This window comes from Nanorana parkeri, unplaced genomic scaffold, assembly GCF_000935625.1.
Source record: "Nanorana parkeri isolate BGI_ZX_2015 unplaced genomic scaffold, ASM93562v1 scaffold1240, whole genome shotgun sequence".
In the NCBI taxonomy this organism is placed as follows: Eukaryota; Metazoa; Chordata; class Amphibia; order Anura; family Dicroglossidae; genus Nanorana; species Nanorana parkeri.
Window position 1 is genome coordinate 482272 of NW_017307508.1, and position 21982 is coordinate 504253.

General features: G+C 39.8%; 1 protein-coding gene across 1 annotated transcript in view; it reads left to right on the forward strand.

Annotated features, from left to right (window-relative positions):
* The window catches only part of LOC108797180 (GREB1-like protein), a gene marked incomplete at its 3' end in the record, with an annotated part of 78307 nt that overhangs the window by 41388 nt on the left and 14937 nt on the right, over nt 1-21982 (forward strand). Inside the window, exons 2-5 of the mRNA XM_018568754.1 lie at nt 12476-12632; nt 16839-16998; nt 17501-17707; nt 21335-21511. Of these exons, the coding sequence (XP_018424256.1) occupies nt 12476-12632; nt 16839-16998; nt 17501-17707; nt 21335-21511 (701 nt within the window). The remainder of the gene's footprint in view (nt 1-12475; nt 12633-16838; nt 16999-17500; nt 17708-21334; nt 21512-21982) is intronic.

The following is a 21982-nucleotide window of genomic DNA, read 5'->3' on the forward strand; positions in this document are numbered from 1 at the left end:
CTCTCTCTCTCTCTCTCTCTCTCTCTCTCTCCCTTCCCTCTCTCTCCCCCCACCTCTCTTCTCCCTCAGCAATACACATGAAACTAGAAAAATTATTTTAGTACTGTTTTACTATCTGTGCCATGGTGACTGATGTTCATAATGCTAGATGTTGGTCTGTGCCACTGTACTTTTGAGTCACAGATCTGGCCAGTATTGCGGTCAGGCAACTAGTATTTTCAGCCTGCACTTTTTTTTTTCAGCACAGGTCCTCAAATAGATCAGCCACGGTCATGTGGTCATTGTAAGCGGTAAAATCCATGCTAACCCATAAATGATGTGAACAGTATTAGGTTGAGTGTATTGTACTTGGTTCTGTGTCAGGTTGTACTGACATGGCTGTGGCTGTACGCAGAATTGAAACACCTTGTCTGTTAATGGATTTATACGGAACATTTTTAGTTTCTTTCTTTTTCTAGAGTTTCTGCTTCAGTCTCCTTGCAGAATTATCCAGTTTTTGGCCTGTTTGGATGTTCATTAGATATTCCAATTGTGGAGATGCTGTTCTCTGACACACTGGGAAGAGTGTTTTTTTTTTAAATACCATACAAAATGAAAAAAGTGAATTCACACCAATTTAACTAAAAGTATTAGGAAGGTGGTATTGTTAAGTCTCCTTTTGAGAATTGCACGTCCCTGGCTGTCATTCTGATTCTATGGCTCGAATGATTAGTTGACTTAGTACAAGCATTGTTCGGTGTTTGTGACACGAAAGTACCTCGGTCAGACACAGCCAGTCAAATTGAATTTTCAGAAATCCTGCAAAGGCAGTCTATACTTCTTTCATGGCTGGTTCACTTCAGTGTACCTGCATGCAGTTTCTGCGTTGACAGTTTTGTTTCCGGGTTTTTTTTTTAGCTATGGTCAACGTTCCGTCCATGCAGCGGTCTAGTAAATGGCATGCTATGAATCCACCATACGCCCCTTATATCTAACAATATTAATGTCATTAAATTCTATCTCCATAATTAATTATTTTCATAAAAAATAGGAATGATCTGCCCTACAAGAATATCCAGTTGTTTGAACATTTAATTTTTTTTCTTTTTTGTGCTGAATAATTTTAAAGAAAGATCAATTGAAAATGAACCAGGTCCCCTCGTTATTTCCCACCCCACTGCCCCCTAGTAACAATCACAGAAAAGTGAAAAATGTAGTGATGCCCGTCGTAGCATGTTAAGGTAGCCAGAGGATCCTCCATGGCAGAAATGAACAGCAAAGCTGATGATGACTAATGCAAAATGCCTATGCACACATCCTCTGCATTTGATCATGTGACATAACCGAATGATGGCATAACCAAATGGAAGGGACATGTGAGGAAGTATTCTTTTTATATATGCCAGTCATCAGCAGCTCTTCCATTGGAAATTTATAGAGGGGGCAGTGCACCATATTAAAAGATAAAGGCCCTTTTGGAGACCAGGAGATGCTGGGGAGAATGCCTCATAGAAGTCTGAGCTGCAGTTATGGCCAGGGTAAAAAAGATTCTGTCGGGAGACTCTAAAGATACCTGCAGGCCATGGCCACCCATTTTAGGCAAGTACACCTGGGGAAGGGGGGTGTTTCTTAAGCTCAGGAGAGGTAGACTAAAAGGATGACTGTACTTTCTATTGGCAAGTTGAAAGAGAAAACACTGTTCATCAGCGTGTTGGTTACAAACTGGTTACTTCTGACTAAGCATGGGAAAATATATAATCAAAGGTTGCCTTCTGTGAAAATTCTGTGAAAATTGCTTGTGAAAGCAATCAGTAGATGCAGATATCCAGTATAGACAGCTAATTTAACATGTTGATCTTGATTTTCTTTTCCCAGTCAAAGTTTCAACACATGCTCTTCTCTTCTCTTCTCATCTCTTCAGCGTCACTGTTAGTACTTTTTAGGTGGCTTCGCTGACCAATAGGGACGCTTGGAAAGTAGAAAGGGACTGGACCAAACTGAATTTTGACAGAAAAAGTATTGCATATACCTTCAGCTGCCAATATGTCTGGATTTACCTATTTTTGGCAAGCCATTTTCAATGACTTCTGCTTATTCATTTTTCATGATATGCTAAATTTAAATTGCCTGAGTTTGTGACAGATCTAACCCTAGATATAAGAGGATTTCTGCCTGTTTAAGCCAATGCCAGCTGAATACTCATAATTTAATTACGTTGTGGGAAATGTTAAGCACATATTATGTTTTTGGCACATCACTCTTCCACCAAGATAGGCTGGTATAGCGGTTTGCCCACCTTCATTGAGATAAACACATATTCTTTGGCAATACAAGAGTCTTTTTTTTAACTTTCAGCTGTTTTTTACAGATTGTGCATGCATATTAGACCATTGCTTGTGGTTATTTGTTAGCTTTTGTAACGGTCTGCATTATGCGTTGTAAGCCATCACTGGAGCTTTTGTTAGTCACTTTGCATTCACAGGGCTTACTAACTAGGAAGTTGACCTTCAGTAGAAGAGTGAGCTCGGTCACCAAATAGTCTTTATCTGGCCTTGATTTGTGATAGGTTTCTGTCTTCACCATTGTTTGATTTTTGCCTTTGAAAGGTTTATGGTTGCAGTGTCAGTCAGGACACCCTCTGAAGGCAGTTCCTGGAGATGTTATCTGGTGCTCACTCACCACAATATATGTTCTCTACTAAGAGCATCTTGTCACTCCAGGCTTTATAAGATGGATGAGTCTTGAGTGAACTGCTGCTGCCAGCAAATGGTGATTCAGGAAGCGTTGGTGATTAGTGGAGTGGTTGTGGAACAGACAAGGCTATACTGTTAGAAATCAAGAGTAAGCAGTTCAGTTTGAAAAAGAACAAAGATGGATTGTGTATCATAATCTAAAGGTAATGAAAAGTGAGATAGCCGTTTGCTGCTTCTTCTGTCAAGGTGGTCTCTTTCTATTATTCTCAGTTTTATCTCCAACAGGTTGTATTTATTTGGGAAGCATTTGCTTTTTCTTTGTATAAACTATGGCCATAGGATTTTTTTGATTTTTTAATTTTTTTTGTGTGTGTAGGCTCTTGTCAATCTTTTTACAGTTTCTAATTGTTTATATTATCAATGTCATAAATATTATCTTCAGAAATGTAGGTTAATTGATAGCCTTGTGGTCTTAATCCAAATAGTTTGCTTTGATGTAGTAGATGTTTTTTGTGTATTGTGATACTAAGCAGCTTATACACCATACGCGTGGCAAGCAGTGCCACACAGATCTCTGGCTGCCCTTTTAAAAGCTGTGCTCAGAATGAATGAAACACAACTGAGAAGGCTTTGCTACTGGTATAATGCTTTAAATAATAGATGAAAGAGCAAGTGACAACAAAAGGGATCCGGACATTTAGGAAAATGTGCTGTCAATTAAGCCCCGTGGCCCAAGGGGTAAAGGTCATTGTGTATTTTCATCTGATTATACTAAATACTAATATCTCCACTAGCAGGTGAAGTGTGCAGCACGTGTCGAGAGGTAAATGCTCATTTAGGCCATTGAATAGCAGGATTGGATTACAGTTGTTGCAGTTTGGAATCATTAAAATCTCTGTGAAAGCCTACTGTTTTCAAAGAAGCACTATACTTTGACCTTATTGGCCATCTGTGATCATCTTCATGTTGGCAGAGAGGCAAGGCCACCCATTGCATGGCAGAATGCAGGTCTACAGAGAATTCCTTAAATTGATTTTTTTCCCCTTTTATTTGAGGAATTGATTTAGAGGATTTGGTGCAGCTGTAACGTTTTTCTGCTGTTGGCTAATTTGTTATCACCTCAATGGTTTAGACTGCTCCTTGACTATGTACTGTTCTCAGTATGTGTGTATCTAGCTATCTCTTTTTTTTTTTCTTCAATATTTTTGTAAATTCAACTACCATTTTAGATGTGCAAGCATATGTATAAACTTCCTGATTGCTAAATGTGGAATTCAGGAGCCAGAGATTGCGGTCTAGGAGGTTTTTTGCCGCACTCAGCACCTGTGGTTTTGGTTTTTTTCTGTGGCTGAAAAGAATTGAAAATGAATAGCGGGTCTTTAAATCCAGAACTTATTGACCTGAATCTGATTGGCTTTATTTACTTGATCATAAAGAAAAAAAAAAGCTAAGTTCACCCACAATAAGCTATTTTTATTGGGCTGCCATTTCAGGGCATATCCTTTTAGATTGTAAGCCCTCAGGGGCAGGGCCCTCACCATCTTGTTTTGAATTGTATTGTAATTATAATGTCTTCCCTATATTGTAAAGCGCTGCGCAAACTGTTGGCGCTATATAAATCCTGTATAATAGTAATAATATAGTATATAATAAGCCTCATGAATGATATCTTGCATTTCATGCTGCTAAGCAATTTATTTGAAATCGTCATGCCATAAATGGACTATTGCCAGTAAGGAGGTCAATTCCTCAGTAATAATATATGATTTAGGGCCCATTCACACCACATCCAAATCATCTCCAGACCAGATTGTTTCCGGACCCAAAATGCATCCTAATGTATCCCTATGCTATTTCTGGCCTCTGTTCACACCAGCACAGTCCGTTCCAGAGCAGAAAAATACTGCATGTCTCATTTTGTCGGGTCTGGAATGCACTGGAACTGCAAGCAGGTTCACACCATTTTCCGGAGCAGATCTGCACCAGATCTGCTCCGGAAAATGGTGTGAACCTGCCCTAAAACTGCTGATCTAGTTTAGCTCTTCGATTTTGGCTGTTAAATGCTTTTGTTTTTCTATTTAGGCCATTTCAGGGGTTTGCATAAAAATGATCCAATGCTGTATAGTCTGTATGTACAATATGTGCAGAAAATGTGCCACCACCTACATAGAAACTGAGATAACTGTCATTTATACAACTTTTGTTGGTCCGTGTTAGGTAATAGTGCATCGGTCCAAAGTAGGTTTTTCTACCGCACATTCACTTGTACCTCCAGGATTACTTAAAAGTTTTTGTTTTGTGTGTTTTTTTTGCAGCTGGCTGTATATGTACATTGCCTCTTAGATTGTAAGCCCTCAGGGGCAGGGCACCCCTTAACATCTTGACTTGCATTGTATTGTAATTATAATGTCTTCCCTGTATTGTAAAGCGCTGCGCAAACTGTTGGCGCTATATGAATCTTGTATAATAATAATAATAACTACTCACCAGTCATATTATTGCTCTAAAGCACAAGTAGCAAAATCTTCCTGAATTCCTTTTTTTTTGTCATGTCTCTCCCACAGGGCCATATCATGTTGTGATTGCCTTTCATGGCTGTATTTTTCAACTACTTGTACGGCAGAGCTTGCTGATAAATGTACTCATGTTACTTTGTCTTTTTTTTCAGGGCCTGATAGAGTGCCTTTAACTAACCCAGAGCTAAGGAATCATGACCATCCTCTTGTTCAAGTGAAAAGACAAAGGTAGGTGTAAAATATGTATTGAGTTTTGTTGTCCATCTTCTATTGTGAATTGTATGTAATGGATTTATCCCATATTATGTGCATGCATTACATACCGTGTTTCCCCGAAAATAAGACACTGTCTTATTTTTTTTTTTGCACGAAATAAGACACTAGGTCTTATTTTCGGGGGATGTCTTACCTGGCTGGGGGAAGGCGGCGTGATAAGACCTACCGGATCTCTGTAATATAAGACCTACCACCGAACTAGGTCTTATTTTCGGGGTAGGTCTTATATTACAGAAATCCCTGAAGATAGTGCTAGGTCTTACTTTCGGGGTAGGTCTTACTTTCGGGGAAACACGGTAGTCCAATAAACACACTTTGTAAACTCTCGATTTTAGTTTTTTTCCATTTCCTCCATAAAAAGTAGTGTATTTACTTTTGAATAGATTGGGGAAGGTTTATACCTTCTCATGTTTTAGTGCTGTATTTGTCCCTGCTGGGGAGATTCACCCCTTTGTCCCGGTGACCAAAGTCACCAAACAAAAAGGTGAGGGGAATTGTAAAATTTTAGCATTGCCACCAGAGCAAAAAAAGGATGTTAAATAGGGCTGAGACAAATATTTTGATGGGAATTTTTCTCTTTCCTCGTGGATCTCAAGGACAGAAAGTGAAGGTAATCTCCCAAGTGAGACACGGACACCATACATACCCTGTTTGGTGGGTTTTTTTAACCCTTCCCTGCTTAATCCAAAAATGTTTTAAAAAAACTTGCACTTGCATTCACTTTAACCTCTGTTGTAAATGGCCTGTTTACAGAGTTGAGTAATTCAAAATGGGATTTTACTCGCAGAAGTAAATGAGTAAGAGTAGTGAATTAAAGGAGAACTCCAGGGGAAAACTTTGATTAACCCTTGCAGTAGGGCTACCCCTGCCCTGCAAGTCTTAAGTGATCATTCTTGTCTAGGGTCTTAGACCGCTCCTTCCAGCGCCTCTTCCACTACTCTGCAGCGGTCTAAGGTCTCGTAAGTCATCACGTTCTATACATAGCTTATAGACGTGAGGATGCTGAGGAACATTCCAACGCTGCAGCGTAGAAGGAGAGGGGCTGGAGGGAGCGCTGTGACAGACCTGGCTTGGAGCTTCAGGTAAGTATGGTTTTGTATGTCTCCATCCCAGGTTTCAGTCAGTGTTTGAAATGAGGATGGAATAATTGATCTACAAGTAGCTCTCAATTTACAGTGGGGTTAGGTTCCTGAGGGTATATTTGTAAATAGAAACCGGTGTAAATTGAAACCCATTATATAATGCAAGTCAATGGGAAGCAAGGTAGTTATGTTCTAGACCTTTATCAAAATACAATACAGGTAAATTTTATTTAAAGCTGCTGCAAATACTATGTACCTGTATTATGTCATGTCAATGAGAGAGGCTTGAAACCTAACTTTCTCACTTTCCACTGGCCTACATTATTTACTGAGTTTCAGTTTACACCAATTCCTATTTAGAACCATTCCTTGTTTTGAGAGAGGTCTGGAACCTCACTTCCCATTGACATACATTATATATTTTGTTTCAATTTACAACACTCCCAGAAAAGTGTGCTATTTTGAATCGGTGCAAATTGAACCATTGTAAACCGAGGGCCATCTGTGTATGTATGCATGTATGTATGCGTGTGTGTGTATGCATGCATGTATGTGTGTGTGTGTATGCATGTATATATACACTCACCGGACGCTTTATTAGGTACACCTTGCTAGTACCGGGTTGGACCCCCCTCTTACCTTCAGAATGGCCTTAATTCTTCATTGCATAGATTCAACAAGGTGTTGGAAACATTCCTCTGAGATTTTGGTCCATATTGACATGATAGCATCATGCAGTTGCTGCAGATTTGTCGGCTGCACATGCATGATGCGATTCTCTCGTTCCACCACATCCCAAAGGTGCTCTGTTGGATTGAGATCTGGTGAAAGCAAACTTATTGTCATGCTCAAGAAACCAGTTTGACATGATGTGAGCTTTGTGATATGGTGCATTATCCTGCTGGAAGTAGCCATCAGAAGATGGGTACACTGTAGTCATAAAGAGATGGACATGGTCAGCAACAGGTAGGCCATGGCGTTTAATTGATGCTCAATTGGTACTAAGGGGCCCAAAGTGTGCCAAGAAAATATGCCCCGCACCATTACACCTTCACTACCACCACCACCAGCCTGAACCATTGATGCAAGGCAGGATGGATCCATGCTTTCATGTTTATACCAAATTCTGATCCGACCATCTGAATATCACAGCTGAAATCGGGATTCCTTAGACCAGGCAATGTTTTTCCAATCTTCTATTGCCCAATTTTCGTGAGCCTGTGCGAATTGTAGCCTCCGTTTCCTGTTCTTAGCTGACAGGAGTGGCACCCGTCTTCTGCTGCTGTAGCCGATCTGCTTCAAGGTTCGACGTGTTGTGCGTTCAGAGATGGTATTCTGCAGACCTTTGTTGTAACGAGTGGTTATTCGAGTTGCTGGTGCCTTTATATCATCTCTGTAAACCCTAAATATGGTTGTGCGTGAAAATCCCAGTAGATTAGCAGTTTTTTTAAATACTCAGACCAGCCCATTAGGCACCAACAACCATGCCACGTTCAAAGTCACTTAAATCCCCCATTCTGATGCTCGGTTTGAACTTCAGCAACCGTCTTCACCGTGTCTAGATGCCTAAATGCATTGATTGGCTGATTTAACAATCTGTGTTACCAAGCAATTGAACAGGTGTACCTAATAAAATAAAGTGCGTGTGCGTGTGTTTGTGTGTGTGTGTGTGTGTGTGCGCGCGTGTGTGCGTGCTTAGGGAAAGGGTTGTTTTTGGCCTATAGCTGGCAGGTAATATTTTTAATTGAGATATTTGCAACCCACTGGCTTAATTTTTGCACCTGATGAGTCCGAGTTTTTTTGACTCTGTAAATGTTCATTACACGAAACCTGCAAAATAAATGTTTAGTATCAATAGTAATTAGGGAATATTTTGGTTAACTTAATTATAGCAGCAGACATCTTTGAGGACATTTCTAAAAACTGAAGCAGATGCTCATGGCAACCTATCAAATTTTCTCTTTTAATTTTAAACCTTAATTGAACAAACTGAAAAGAGAAGCCGATTGGTTGCCACAGGCAACTACTCCGGATTCTGTCTGCTCCAGTTTTTATAAATTCTCCCCTTTGTGTTCTGAGAGAAGTGTTAAAACAAACTGTGGACTATGTTTTCATTTTAGCATCCTATTTGGCTGCTTTCCAGATTTTGATGTGTGTTCTGTATAATCTGCTGAACACGATCACAGTGTCCTTGGGTCACGTACATCCTTGGTCTACACATTTGTGAGGGTTGAAGGTTGTTGGCTTCAGTAGATTCCCGGTCATTAACTGAACACTAATTCTTATGATGTACCTTTAAAAACTGATTTAGCAGCCTAATTATGTTTAGTTTGTGTTGCAGCTTTGGAAAGGTTGTATCTGCATGACTGGCTTATGATTGGTCATGTAACCTGGATCCTGGCCATGAACCTGTATCCTAGCCATGAATAAACTTAATTTAGTCTGTTATTCATCTGACTAGACAAAATAACCTGATTCTCCTGATACACGGCTTGGCACATGGAATGTTATGTTTGCAAATGAACTTGCCCCATGCGATTTTTTCTTTTTTTATGCATTGTCTGCTAGCTTTATATTTTACTTTGAAAAATGAAACGAAAGAATGCTATGTACAGTGATATAATGATTCATGCTATTCCAAGTCAGTCTTGTGAGTTTTATAGGCGCAGGGGCCTGTTTTTGCAGTGGAAGGGGACACCGTAACTGCTTGAGTTTACATAATTCTGTTTTCTTTTAACACAAATATTCTGTGTTTTATACAGATTATATGTGAGAGATTAGTGAATGTTCTCCACCTAGACCAAGCTTGGGTACATGTCTTTTTATACACTATTCCAGTAATGCCCTCCATCTTGAAGTCCTAATTATTTCCATTTTAACAGAAACAAGGGAGCAATGTTGCTAAATGCACAATAGCACCATATTACACAACAGAGGCCAGCCACATAATACTAGAATGGTGTTGTGTTCTGAGTGCAATACCTTTTTAGTTTCATGCTGTGCATCATGCAGCACCATAGTGTTGACATGATGTAGCTACCTGTTGGAGTGCAGTGTTTTTTTTGTGTACTACAGTTAGATCACTAAAGCATTGATAATGCGTTACCAAGATAGGTTAATGGGAAGTCAACCTCCACTGGTAAAGCATCGGAGTATAGCTTGAAAGATGTGAGTGATACGGCCTATTACTGGCTTCTGATTAGTATTCACCAGCTATTTTTAACCCAAATTTAGCCAATATACAGTAGGGTTAAATTAGCATGCATTATTTTTCTGATTTCAATTGATGAAAATATTATTTCTGTTCAGTACAGGCTTTGTTGCATGGGCCAGCACACACCTCCCCTGCATAGGTAAACATGAACGGTTGCTTGAGGGACCTGGCATTTAGCACAGGTGCCAAAGATTGGCCTGCATGTCTGATTGCCTTCTGCTGACCATAGTCAGTTGAAGGCTGGCTTTGTTCTCCACGTCACAATTGAACGTCATTGAAGAGCTTAATGAGGTCAACAGGACACCATAGAGTGGATTTCGTTTCTTTGCACCGATCTCTTGAATTCTTTTGTAGATCTGTTTGTAAAACGTTTTTATGAGGTAAAGCAATAAGCTAAGCCTCCGCTATTATCTAAGGAAGGTTTCCTTTTCTTTTAAGAAACAATTCTACTTTGCCAAATGTCATGCAGTTAATATTGTAGAATGTAGCAACAGATGAGAATGAAATCCACTTTCCCTTGGCCAAGTTGGCTGTATTAACTCAAGATTGTCTGATGTTGCTGCATATTCTAAACACTCAGAACTGCCAGTTCACGACAAGAACATTTCTGCTTATTCTGCTCGTATGGTTTGACTGTTGATATTTTTTTTAAATAAAATGATTCTCTGTGTTTTAATGGAACAAAAAAACCCATAAACATTGATGCCTTTTAAACTTTGTAGTTGGTATAGCAAGTGGTACATCCAGTAATCATAACAGGTGTTACAAACTTTGACATTCATCTACATATTTCCAGTACACCTAATAGATAGGATTTTGAAACATTATATTTCCAGCAATGATAAGAGGCTGTGCAGTTTAGCTTTAGCATTACATAACTTAATTGTCTTAAAGGGGTTTTTCCTCACATTGTAAAGAGACCCTCTCATTTCCAGTTGAGTCTACAAGACAAGTGGAGGTTAATCTTCCTAATGAGACAGAGATTGCAAAAAAAGACAGCTTTAGCCCTTCGCTAGTCTATCCAACAGGATTTTTTTTTATTTATAAAGTTTTGACTTCAAATGTAAGTTGTCAGGTCATTCAACCCAGACTTCAACTACTGCAGTCTGTTGCATATGTGGTCCTAAGTCCATTCCTGCTGAGCTCTTAACCTTTTGTTGCTTGTGTGTCATGGCTGGTGCAGAATGTGTCACTTTAAATGTGTAGGGGAAATGTATGAACTATTGCTCCTGGAAGACAAAATGCTCATCCTTATCCATTTTATTTTAATGGGGGCTAGTTTGCTTCTTTAAAAAAGCAAATTAAACTAGTCATCCTAAAGCTGGCAATACACCTTACGATTATCGTACAAAACTTTTCGTCCGATGATCGAACCGTCGTACGGCGGTTCCATCATGCCCCGATTTATCGCAAAGGTTCAATTAGCCGTAATTAAAGAAAAGCACCTGGACGAATTGCGGTAATCGACTGCACGTATTTTCGTTTGCGCATGAACAGTGTAGATCGTACAATTTTTGATGTATGGAAACGCCACTAACCTTGCGAAAATCGTACGATCGACCAAAGTTTTCAAACCTGCTTGAAAGTCAAAAGTCGTATGATTGTACAGTATTTGCGGTTGTACACTGCCCATCAACCTTGCGATTATCGGACGAAAACACAATCGGAAGGGTGGCATTTAAGCAAACCTGTAGCTTTGACCTTAATGAGTAAATCACAAGTTTGCTTTAATGCAGAATATTGATCATAAATTTCCATTTTGTCTTTGCTTGCCTTGATAAATGTTCAAAGCTTTATAGATGGAAAATCATTTTAGACTCCTTTTAAAATCGGCCCAATTTTGGTTTTATTAGATACAAAGAGATTAAGGTGTAAGGTTAACCTTTTTGTTTATTATAAGCCATGATGTACACTATAGTAGCTTTTAGTCATGGTGAATTGTGTAATGCTGCCAAGTCATCACTTCATAAAACACAGCTCCTCTTTGTCTTCTGTGTTGGGTTAGGTCATGTTTTGTTTAGAAAGGTTAATGGTCCCTTTGCCTCTGCTGTATGCATGTTTTGTTTGGCACTTCCAGTTCACATTGGCCTTTATGGTACGCTGGATTTGGCATTCGGAGTGCTTGCAGTCATCACCAAGCTCTGTGCATTCTTGCCTGTATTTGTTTACTTTGCAGAAGAATTGCTGGAATTTTTAGGGCAAAGAAAGTTCTCATCCCTGGCATGTTTTATATGGGAATGGATTGCTTTAATTATAGCGTATTGAACTTTACGAATGTGTTAGGATGAATTGGCCATAGATATCATGACCTCAATCTTTTTTTCAAATGCTTTGACTCAACCATGGCATTTTTGATTTGGTTAAATTGTTTTCTACTGGGTCTAAGCTCTCGTTTATCTGATGACATTTGTATTCTGTTTTGTGGTGTATTGTTACAGTTTAACATGGACACTGTTGGGGATTAGGTCTAAAAGTCAAAATCTAAACTCAAAAGAAAAAAAAATGTATATGTTGCAGATTACCATTCTTGGGGTAGGTTCAGATCTGAGCGATCCCGGGACGTACAATTGTCTTTGTATGCACACTGTGGTTGATGCGCGGCGCCGTTAATTTCAATGGGGCTAAATCCGCGCAGCAGTCGCTGAAAAATGGTACATGACGCGTGGCTTTTTTCCTTCTTTTTTTTTGTAGCTGTGATTGTGTTCAATTGCACAGGCGGAATCGCAGCGGGAAACCATGCGATCCGCCTGGTGTGACTGAGGTGCCTTTAGAAAATAATGGCACCGCCATCGGCTGTGGTGGGTGGCTCCGTGACCGCTCGGCAATCCGTGTGGTTTCCTGCACGATTGCCGCACAGTCACAGATTGCGCAAGTGTGAACCTAGCCTTAAATGCAGCATCTGGCAAAAGTGGCAGATGGGTTAAGACAAACCATTTAACACTGACGGGTGCTTACAGTGGTCAGTCCACCTGACTCTGATAGTAAATCTGGTAGTCTAACACCAGAGCTTGACAAATTTGCTTTGAATCAAGGAGCCAACTAAAGGTAGGAGCCAGTTTTTTTTTTTGGTAAACGAAGTTTAAAGATTTTATACTTAACGACAGTTGCAATTTTCAGTTAGTTTTAATTGGCACACGTGGTGATACCTGACATATGTAGCGCAATTGTCGTTTTTGTACATAGGTGCACCGAGCGACTTCTGTTTCCGTTAGTATATGCGTGTTCACTGGGGACACTATATTTTTGTTTTGATATTTATTTTTATTTAACTTTATTTAAATAAAATGTTATAAAATATTATATAAAAAATATTTTATTTTCATTTAACTTTATTTTTAACTTCCTTGCTATCACATGGGTGGGGGGAAGGGGGGGTTCACAAACCCCCTATGTGATAGCACATTGGAGATGACCGATTCTCTTTAAGGTGACATTAGGGGGTCTATTAGTGTCACCTTTCCACCCCTAGTGTCACCTTTCCACTTCAATAACTTTAGCTGGGGAATGACAGCTGCCTGCTGAGGCTGCTAAATGTAAACACTACAGGCAGTGCGTGGGAGCGATAGCCAGCCTGCTATTGGCTATTTCAAATTGCTATAGCCAATAGCAGGCTGGGTATTGCACCCGCCCAATGCCTGCTGTCAGTCAGCAAAGGGACCTGAAGGAGAAAGTTACTCCCAGCCACTGCTTTTGTGTTTTACATTCACCTGCCTAATGCAGCCATCACATCTAAAGATTGGTAAGCTACAATATTTTTTTTTCTTTGCTTTTGGGTAGGGCTGCAACAACCAAGTCGATTAATCGATGATGGAATACGTCAATTGCTCTATAGCTGGTGGTATTCTGCATTGCGCTGTATAATGTATTATTGCTGGGATTTATAGTCCTCTATAGCCGGTGCCATTCTGCATTGATTGCTGTATAATTTTACATTTTGTATTTCATTATATTGCACACCATACTTTTTTCTTTGTTTTTCTTTCTTGCACCACTCCAAGCTTGCTCCTGTGATGGACTACAATCTCAATACAAACTAGTAATCCATCACTGGAGCCATTTATTTTTTTTAAATCCAATTAATCAAACTTAATCGGCTAACTAATCGATTTTGAATATAATCGTTAGCTGCAGCCCTACTTTTGGGTTTGGATATGCTTTTAGTATTACTGTAATGTATTGTTTTATATTTTAGTTCTAATCTAATACTAGGCATTATGTGAAGCTTGTTGGCTTAGCGGAGTCCCAGCGGCTCTTACTGGCAGGTCTCCCAAAACATTAAGAGATCTGTTCCGATCAACCTGTGTCCTGGACAGAAATATTAGACAATTACTTTTTTGCATGCAGTGAAATCTGTAACATTTGGGTATTGCCTACACCAATGTATAGATATAATAATAATAGGCCAATAAAGATTTCTTCTGAAACCACCTATTCTGTCGTATCCCATATGATGTGTTCAGGGTTTTCCATGTGATCACATAGAGCTGTACTCTATTAATTTTATCAGGTGATACCAGTTTATTGAAATAAGTCATAGGCCTTTAATACACATCACACGATCAAAATGTGTTTTTTGCCGTTTAAAATTTACAACACTTATAATTTGATATTGTTAATAAATGAGAGATATAAAAAAGTGTCTTTCCTCCTTCAGCTGCAAGGTATGCGTATGCATTGTACATGGCATGTGAATGTTAAAGTCTAATATTTTCAAGATGGAAGGTTATTCCCATGTTTGGGCCATGATAGTATAGTCATTATCATGACTAGTTGGCACCTCCTGTGTGCATCTCATTTGGTATTGTGTTTTATCTAAGAGCCCTATCTGTATTCCCCTTTCACTCAGAACATCATGATGATACATTACTTCTAAGCACAGTAATGTAGTGTGTTTACACTATAAAGCTCTACAGCCAAGAAAAGCTCCAATTCTCCTCTTGATTAGCTTGGCCATTGCTGGAGCTGTTGGAGATCTTTAAGTCGTCATGCTATTTATGTAAATGAAGATGGGAACAGCTGTGCAACAAATAGATTTGAAGAGTCTTCCGACAAGTCCCCTGTGATGTTCTTGACCACATCACACGTGCCTCCTCCGTACTTTCCAAATCTTTGTTTGTCCTGTTTAGCTCTGATTCATTATCTCGCCTTGTGTTACTCATTATTGTGACATATCCCCTGGCTTCTTTTTGCTGACCACCTGCCCAGTATTAAGAAACACAATTTCCTTTCTCCACCTACAAATAACAGATGGGGCTCGAGAAGGAGAGCTGACAAGGGCTAGATAATATACCAAACTGCTTTTCAGACTTACTGTAGATCTTGGTAGGAAAATTGAGGCTTAAATTATAAAGAACATTTAGGTTAGGGGTTACAATAGTAATTGCACTTAAACCAGTAACAAAAATGTATTTTGCAGCGTATCAGTCTTTAGAAGTAGCGGCTGCATAAGGGTTTTTTGTTTTTTTTTTAGGCCTAGATTTGTCACCCGAGGAAGTATTAGAACTACAAATCTTTCCCCACTCCCCATCTCCATAACATAGTGGAGAGGTGTTGGTGAACTGAACAAGGCTGAAAATAGTGTTTGAGATAACCTTGCCAAGTCGCACAGGATAGTACAGGCTTTTTGGCAGGACCAACAGGTATTGTTACTCAAAGAACATAAATAACATAACCTTGTTTAATGATATATTTAACAGACCAAAATGGAACCAATAATAGAATTCACTGTTAAGGTGCCCATACACCTTACAATCATCGCAAGACTTTTGTCTTGCGATGGTTGTAAGCTAATTAAAAGCTAGTACGATCTGCCCGTCTTGGACAGGCAGATCGTACTTGCGATCAGGTTTACATATACCTTTTAAGCTGCCTATGAAATGCTTATTGACGATAAATCTGTGGAAGGTATATTTCAAATGTGAAGAAGAAACAAACATTTTTATATTAATGGACTTTGCAGGTCTCATTAGTTGGACATCCAGCTGTAGGCTTATTTTAGGAGCCAGAAGTAGCAAGGCAGCTAGCATTTTCAGAAGGTGAACAATATTGCAACTTGCGTGTTGCACTAAGCAAGGTATTTTTAAATGCTTTGTGAGTTACAAGGCCCAGTTTATAGACATGATTACACTGAGTGTTTCCTAACAATTTTTCAGTCATGGCACCCTTTGAAATCTTGAGGCACCCCAATCTACCTTGTAAAAATGGTGTCGTCCCTCCAATCCATACCAGACTGTTAATTCAAGCTATGCAAAAACAAAACAACAAAGGTCTTGTCCCCCCTTCACGTCAGTGTCCTTCACGTCAGTCCTACCATCACATCAAGAGCTGCAGCTATGGCAGAGAGTAGGAATCAATGCAGGCCTGGACAGGGGCAAAAATTAATTCTTTAGTGAATGGGCCCCGCCCTCCCTGGATTAGTGGTTGGCCTGCCTACACCATGGGAAGGCATGATGCTGTGTGAAAATTTTGATGCACCCCTGAGGAAGCTAGTAGGCACCCTGGTTGAGAAAGGTTCCTCTGATCTGACTTTTGTACTTGCATGCTTGTTCTCTAATTCTGAAACCTTGAAGCCTGGCACAGTCAAGCAACTATCTAAATAGTAATATTTTGAATAATGCTTCTTGAATGATTAATGTTGACATGTGCTAGAAAATTTACGTGTCCAGTTAGTTTTATGTTGACTGAAACTGACCTGCAGATATGACAAAGCACCATCAGTCACTTGTACAGCAGCTCTAAAAATAGGAGATATGCCACAACTACTTGCCAATCAGGCTCTGCTGCAGTGCACACGTGCCAATCATAAAAACACTGACCGAAGCGGAGAGCCAAGTTAGCAAAAGGATAATGTCATCACCTACTTTGTCAAATTGGTAGGTTAGGATTTTTTTTTTGCCAAACTGTAGCTGTTGCTGCCAAGGACCTGGCTATACTTTTCTATTAGGTTGCCTAGATCACAAAACTCTCTGCTCAGAAATAAATCTAGATTTCAAAATTGTATTTAGCTTTTTGGCTGGATTTGTGCTTTAAAATAATTTTCAAGTTTAGGTTTACATTTTGTCAATGTTTCTTCTAACAGGTCATGGGGAACTCATATGCAGGGCAGCTGAAATCTGCCCAGTTTGAGGAAGCTCTTCACAATTCAATAGAAGCCTCCCTAAGATGTAACAGTGTAGTTCCACGGCCAGTGTTCTCACAGCTTTATCTTAATGCAGACAATTCCACATTCACTCCAGACGGTAAGTAACATGGAAGATTTCCGCTACACAATAGTTTATTTACTAGCATGAAAAGCATTACTAATATTGTCTAATTTGGAATCATATCACAAGAGATTATTAGCAGCATTTGAAAAAGTGTGTCCCTGTAGGGTCACAAGGACAGGAAATGAGGGCCAATATCCCCTGTAAGGTGAACAGTTAACTCTAAATACCTGATGGTGTGTAATCATTACTATTGAACAACCAAAACCCAAATAATAGTTGAGCGTTATATATTTGTTAATGCATATAAACCATTTCTATTCTTACTAAATTATTAATATACATGATATGATGGCATAAGTTATTGCATTAGCACACACACTATTGTTCATGGCAATGCCTTACATAACCCCAGTTATACAATAGCCATGTATACAAGCCATGATCAAAGTCACAACTTTTACCTAGATGGAACAAACCTTGCCTTTTTAAGGTGTGTTCCTTTGTTTCCTTGTTCATTGTTTTTCTTCATCATAAGGTGTTGATGTAAAGCCAAAACTAGAGGAACTGGATAAGGATTTTGCCCAGCGGTACACTCAGAATGGCAGCCTGGATTTCTCTAACAGCCAGACAGTGTGTGAAATGGACGACGGCGATGATGATGTTGACGATCTGTCTGATTCGAATAGTCCTCCATTGCCCTACACGCAGAAGCCACCTCCAGAGGGCTCTTGCACTGTAGATGGTAAGGTCCTGCCTATAAGATCACTTGCTTTTGAATGCTGAAATCTTTCTGCAACCCGAGATTTATAAAACCCAACTGTTTCTAATGCTTGCCCACTTTATCCAGAAGTAAGAAAATTTTAATTTGGCTTTAATTTCACTGTGTTTTCACAGTTTGAACTGTGGCCAAGTTCAAACTGTGTGTGCCCCAAACCCCCCTCCCCGCCCATTTTTTCTGTATACTTTTGTCAAAGGAGCTGGTCCAAACATGTTAAGCCAAATAGTGACTGTAATTAGTGGCAGTACCTGTTTGGGTATTCTGATAGCTGCTGTCAGAATACAATAGCCCAGCAGGGGGATTTCCCCATCCATGCTGTTAGTGTGGATGGTGGAATCCAGAGTTTTGTTGTCATTGAGCAACCACAGGGCTGAATGGGAAAATACTAACAGTGTATGGCCAGCTAAAAGGGTAGCTTCACTTTTGCAGTCAAATTTGGGAAAACTCCACTATGTGTGTTCCCATTCACACAGCATACCTTATATTATTTTTTTAAGAATATATTTCTTACCTTTTAACCTCTTGCCGTCCGCCCGTAGTAAAAAAACGGACGGACGGCACTGCTACATCTGCGGGTTGCCGTCTCCAGACGGCAATTTTTTTCTGCTCGCGCGCGCCCCCTAGCGGGCACGCACGGGCAGAAAAGACCCGACCATTGCACACACCCGTTACCGGGTGAGTAGACTGATGGCCAGACTGAGCTTCCTCTTATTGGCATACAATACCTCAAGTCTTTAAGACAGGGTTAATTAGAGTAAACATAACTGTGAACAGCCCCCTCCTTACCATTACATCAGGAGGCACCAGGTAGGATTTCTTATCAATCACTTGAAAAAAATGTAAGCAGCAGTTGGTATAAAGTTATATTATGTGAATAGGAACATGTAACAAATATAAAATAGGTGTTATCCCAATTTAGCTGCAAAAGTGGAATTACACTTTAAGTTGCTTTTTGTTTTAGGATTTGCACCCCATAGAGTGCAATGCACTTGTGGCATGCTTTATTCTGTGCATTGTGTGTTGAAGGATAACTTCCCTAAGCAGGATTTGCCTTTTATACTAGTGTCATAACACAAGTGCAGTAAAGTTTTAAGAAAAAAAAGTGATTTATATTCAGTTCCCATGCGTCTAATGGTTAGGAATTTGGAATGTCAACAACCCATGTGTATTCCATCTTCCTGCTGAGCTGGTCTGAACCAGATAATCCTTTGCTTCCATAGTGCAGTTGGAAGTTTCCTTTATTCTGAATAAGTAACTGTTGTCAGCATGAGTTGAGGGGGCAGACACAGCACTTTGCAGGATGTCGGGTGTTAAGTTGCATATTGGCTTTTCTTATACTGATAGCATAAGTAGATAATGGGTGTGGATGTTTTTAAAAAACTACTTGTCCATGGACTAAAAGGGGGGCCCAATCTATTTATCCCTCATGACTATGTACTTGTCGTGATACAAAAACTAATTTTAACTAAAACCGTATTTAATCCTGCTAAGAAACACTTCTCAGTGGTCAGTCAGGTGACTACACTGACCAATAAGTTCTCGCAATTTGCGAGTGAAATGAAAAATCCATAGACCAGGGCTGCGCTGGACGGCAGTACAGGGTAGGGATAGTACACCTGTATCGGCAGAAGGGAAGGACCTTTTGCCACTAAGTATAGGAGGGGAGGAGAAGGGGGTAAGGGTTGAGTGGGTTATTCCATTTTCCCAAATTACTTGGGAAAGTGAACTTGCCTTTTAATGTACGTTGTGTGTGTTAGAGAGCGCGGCTGCCCGGCTACCACAATATGGCACACAGTGGAATGGGGGCAGCACTCGCACACAATGCCCTACATTCGCATTCAGGTTTTTTATCTTTTTTTTTTTTAAATCTTTTTTTTTAACTCACTTTTTTCACTTAACTTTATTGCTATCACACAAGGGCAAAAGCCCCTATGTGATGGCGTTTGGAGGTGATAGGTTCTCTTAATGGAGCCTGTCCTCCAATACTGAAGAACGAGCACAGCTTTGTGCTCAATCTCCTGTGCAGCCTTGCTTGTGATAGCTGACAAAGGAAGTGTTGAGTACAGCGCTCCTTTCTCACTGCTCACACGGAGCAGATTGGAGACCAGACATTCTCCGGTCTGCTCCCCCCTCTCCATCCTAAAGTCAAGCCATGATACCGGTCTCCCAGAAGAGCGGGGGATCCCAAAAACCATGGCGGGGGTACAAGGAGGCTGCTACAAGTGATCTGGGCAGCTATTTTGTATCACTTGTACAAAACAAGTGGTGGCTTCCCCGCTCTACATTTAGCCCTGCTTGCCCACAGCAGGGCCAAATATAGAGGGGAAGAAAACACCTGCCTGGCGCCTGAAACTTTATGTCCTGGATGTCAAGCAATAGGAATCATGCACCCCTGTAGGTAAGTGTTAGTTTTATCTTCAAGTCAGTTTATTTTGCACTATTATAGGTAATATACTGTACTTTATCTGAATAAAGTAGCGCTTTAACCCTAACTGAAATAAAACATTTTGCTTGCTTAAGCACTGTGTAGCATTAACAATTGCCATGTTTTGATTATTTTTTTTATCCCACAAAATACTGTTTCCAACTTTTTTTTATATCATATATATCACTTTAGTGCTGCTGATCTTTTTCAGCCTCTTCCAGTCACTCCCTGGTCTAATGCAATGCACCAGAGTCGAAAGCACATCATTGCTGAGGATCAGCTTCCTGATGGTGGCAACAGTGAAGCATTCCAGTGCCATGCGTGTCAGCATGGCCGCTTGTAGGCTCAACAAGGGGTGTATGTGATAGGATGACAATACAGGAACACAATTTATAGACAGTTGTCACCCCTTAACAAAAAAGTGCCTGAACAAAGGACCTACATGGCAGATCGCCAGGTATTTAATAAAAACTGCAGATTTAAATTAGGAAACAACTTTTAAATGACATTAACATGTTGAAGCTTATGTACGCTTTAGCAATTGGGTTTCGATCTACTTTAATATTCTGCCTGCGAAGAAAACCCTTTTTTACATTTTAATATTTTTCTCAATTTCCTTAATTTTTAGTGTATGTATGGGAAAAATAAAAATGTTAATAAAAAAAAACTGTACGTACATTTGTCTCCTTTAGAGGCTCTGCAAGTACAGAAAGATACCTGTTGATCCTGCCAGAAATCCAGTGAGCTGCTACTTTCTGGAGCTGACAGGTCTGCATCTGTTGCACTAAAATCCCAAGCAGTGTTGCCATCCCTGCCAGAGCTCTCCCTTGCTGGATCACAGAGCCATGTCCCCTTATGTCATGGAGATGAGGGTTGGAGGTATTCTGTAGTCCAGCACAAGAGAATTGAGCAGGGCACCACTTGGTGGTGTTGGTGCATCTGAAGCACTATGTTGGATAAACAGGAATTTATGAGCACACTAGATTTGTGGCAGATCAACAGGATTATTTCTGTATGTGGAGCATTTTCAAAGATCTAAAACCTGGGGAAATGCGCATGCATTGCAGAGATTTAAAGGATGATTCTTATGTTTTGCCCAGATGTACACTTTTTTGAATTTCCTAGTTAGAGGACAGTTGTCATAGAGCTATTCTGATTCATTTCAGGGTTCTGCCAAGCAGGGAAAGACTTGCGATTGGTGTCGCTCTGCAAAGAACAGGTTGAGGTTCCATCAGGATTTCTATTAGTCGGAGTGAAGAATCCATCTCTCCCAGATCACATACTTGTCTGTGCAGTAGATAAAAGGTTTCTTCCTGATGATGATGGCAAAAATGCACTTTTAGGTACGTGTGGCTGAGGTGTAGTTGCTACAATGTGACATAGACATCTGTTTTTTTATAACCTTGAGGAAAGAAAAATTGAGGTGTTGTCCACAATTTAATACGTGTTGTTAAAACTTTATCCTCGTACTTTTAAATATGAAAAGGTTGACCATACAACACCTTGATCCTGTAGATCCAAGTGCAATAACTGTACATTACTTAGCGGTATTTTGTGAAATGATTGAAACAAGTATTGGCTGTATATGACACGGGCCCATAACAAAATCATAGTCCATTACAGCTTCTGTGTAAAAGTGATCCCATCAGCCATTTTTTACTACTAAAAGTGGAGAAAATGCCACTGATGAGGCGTTGGCTAAAATTCTTCTGAATTGGATGCTACAAATTCTAGATCAAAATTGCAAAATCACAAAAACTACTTTTCACAATCCTAATTCAACCAGCAATTTTATAATATACAGATTACAAGAT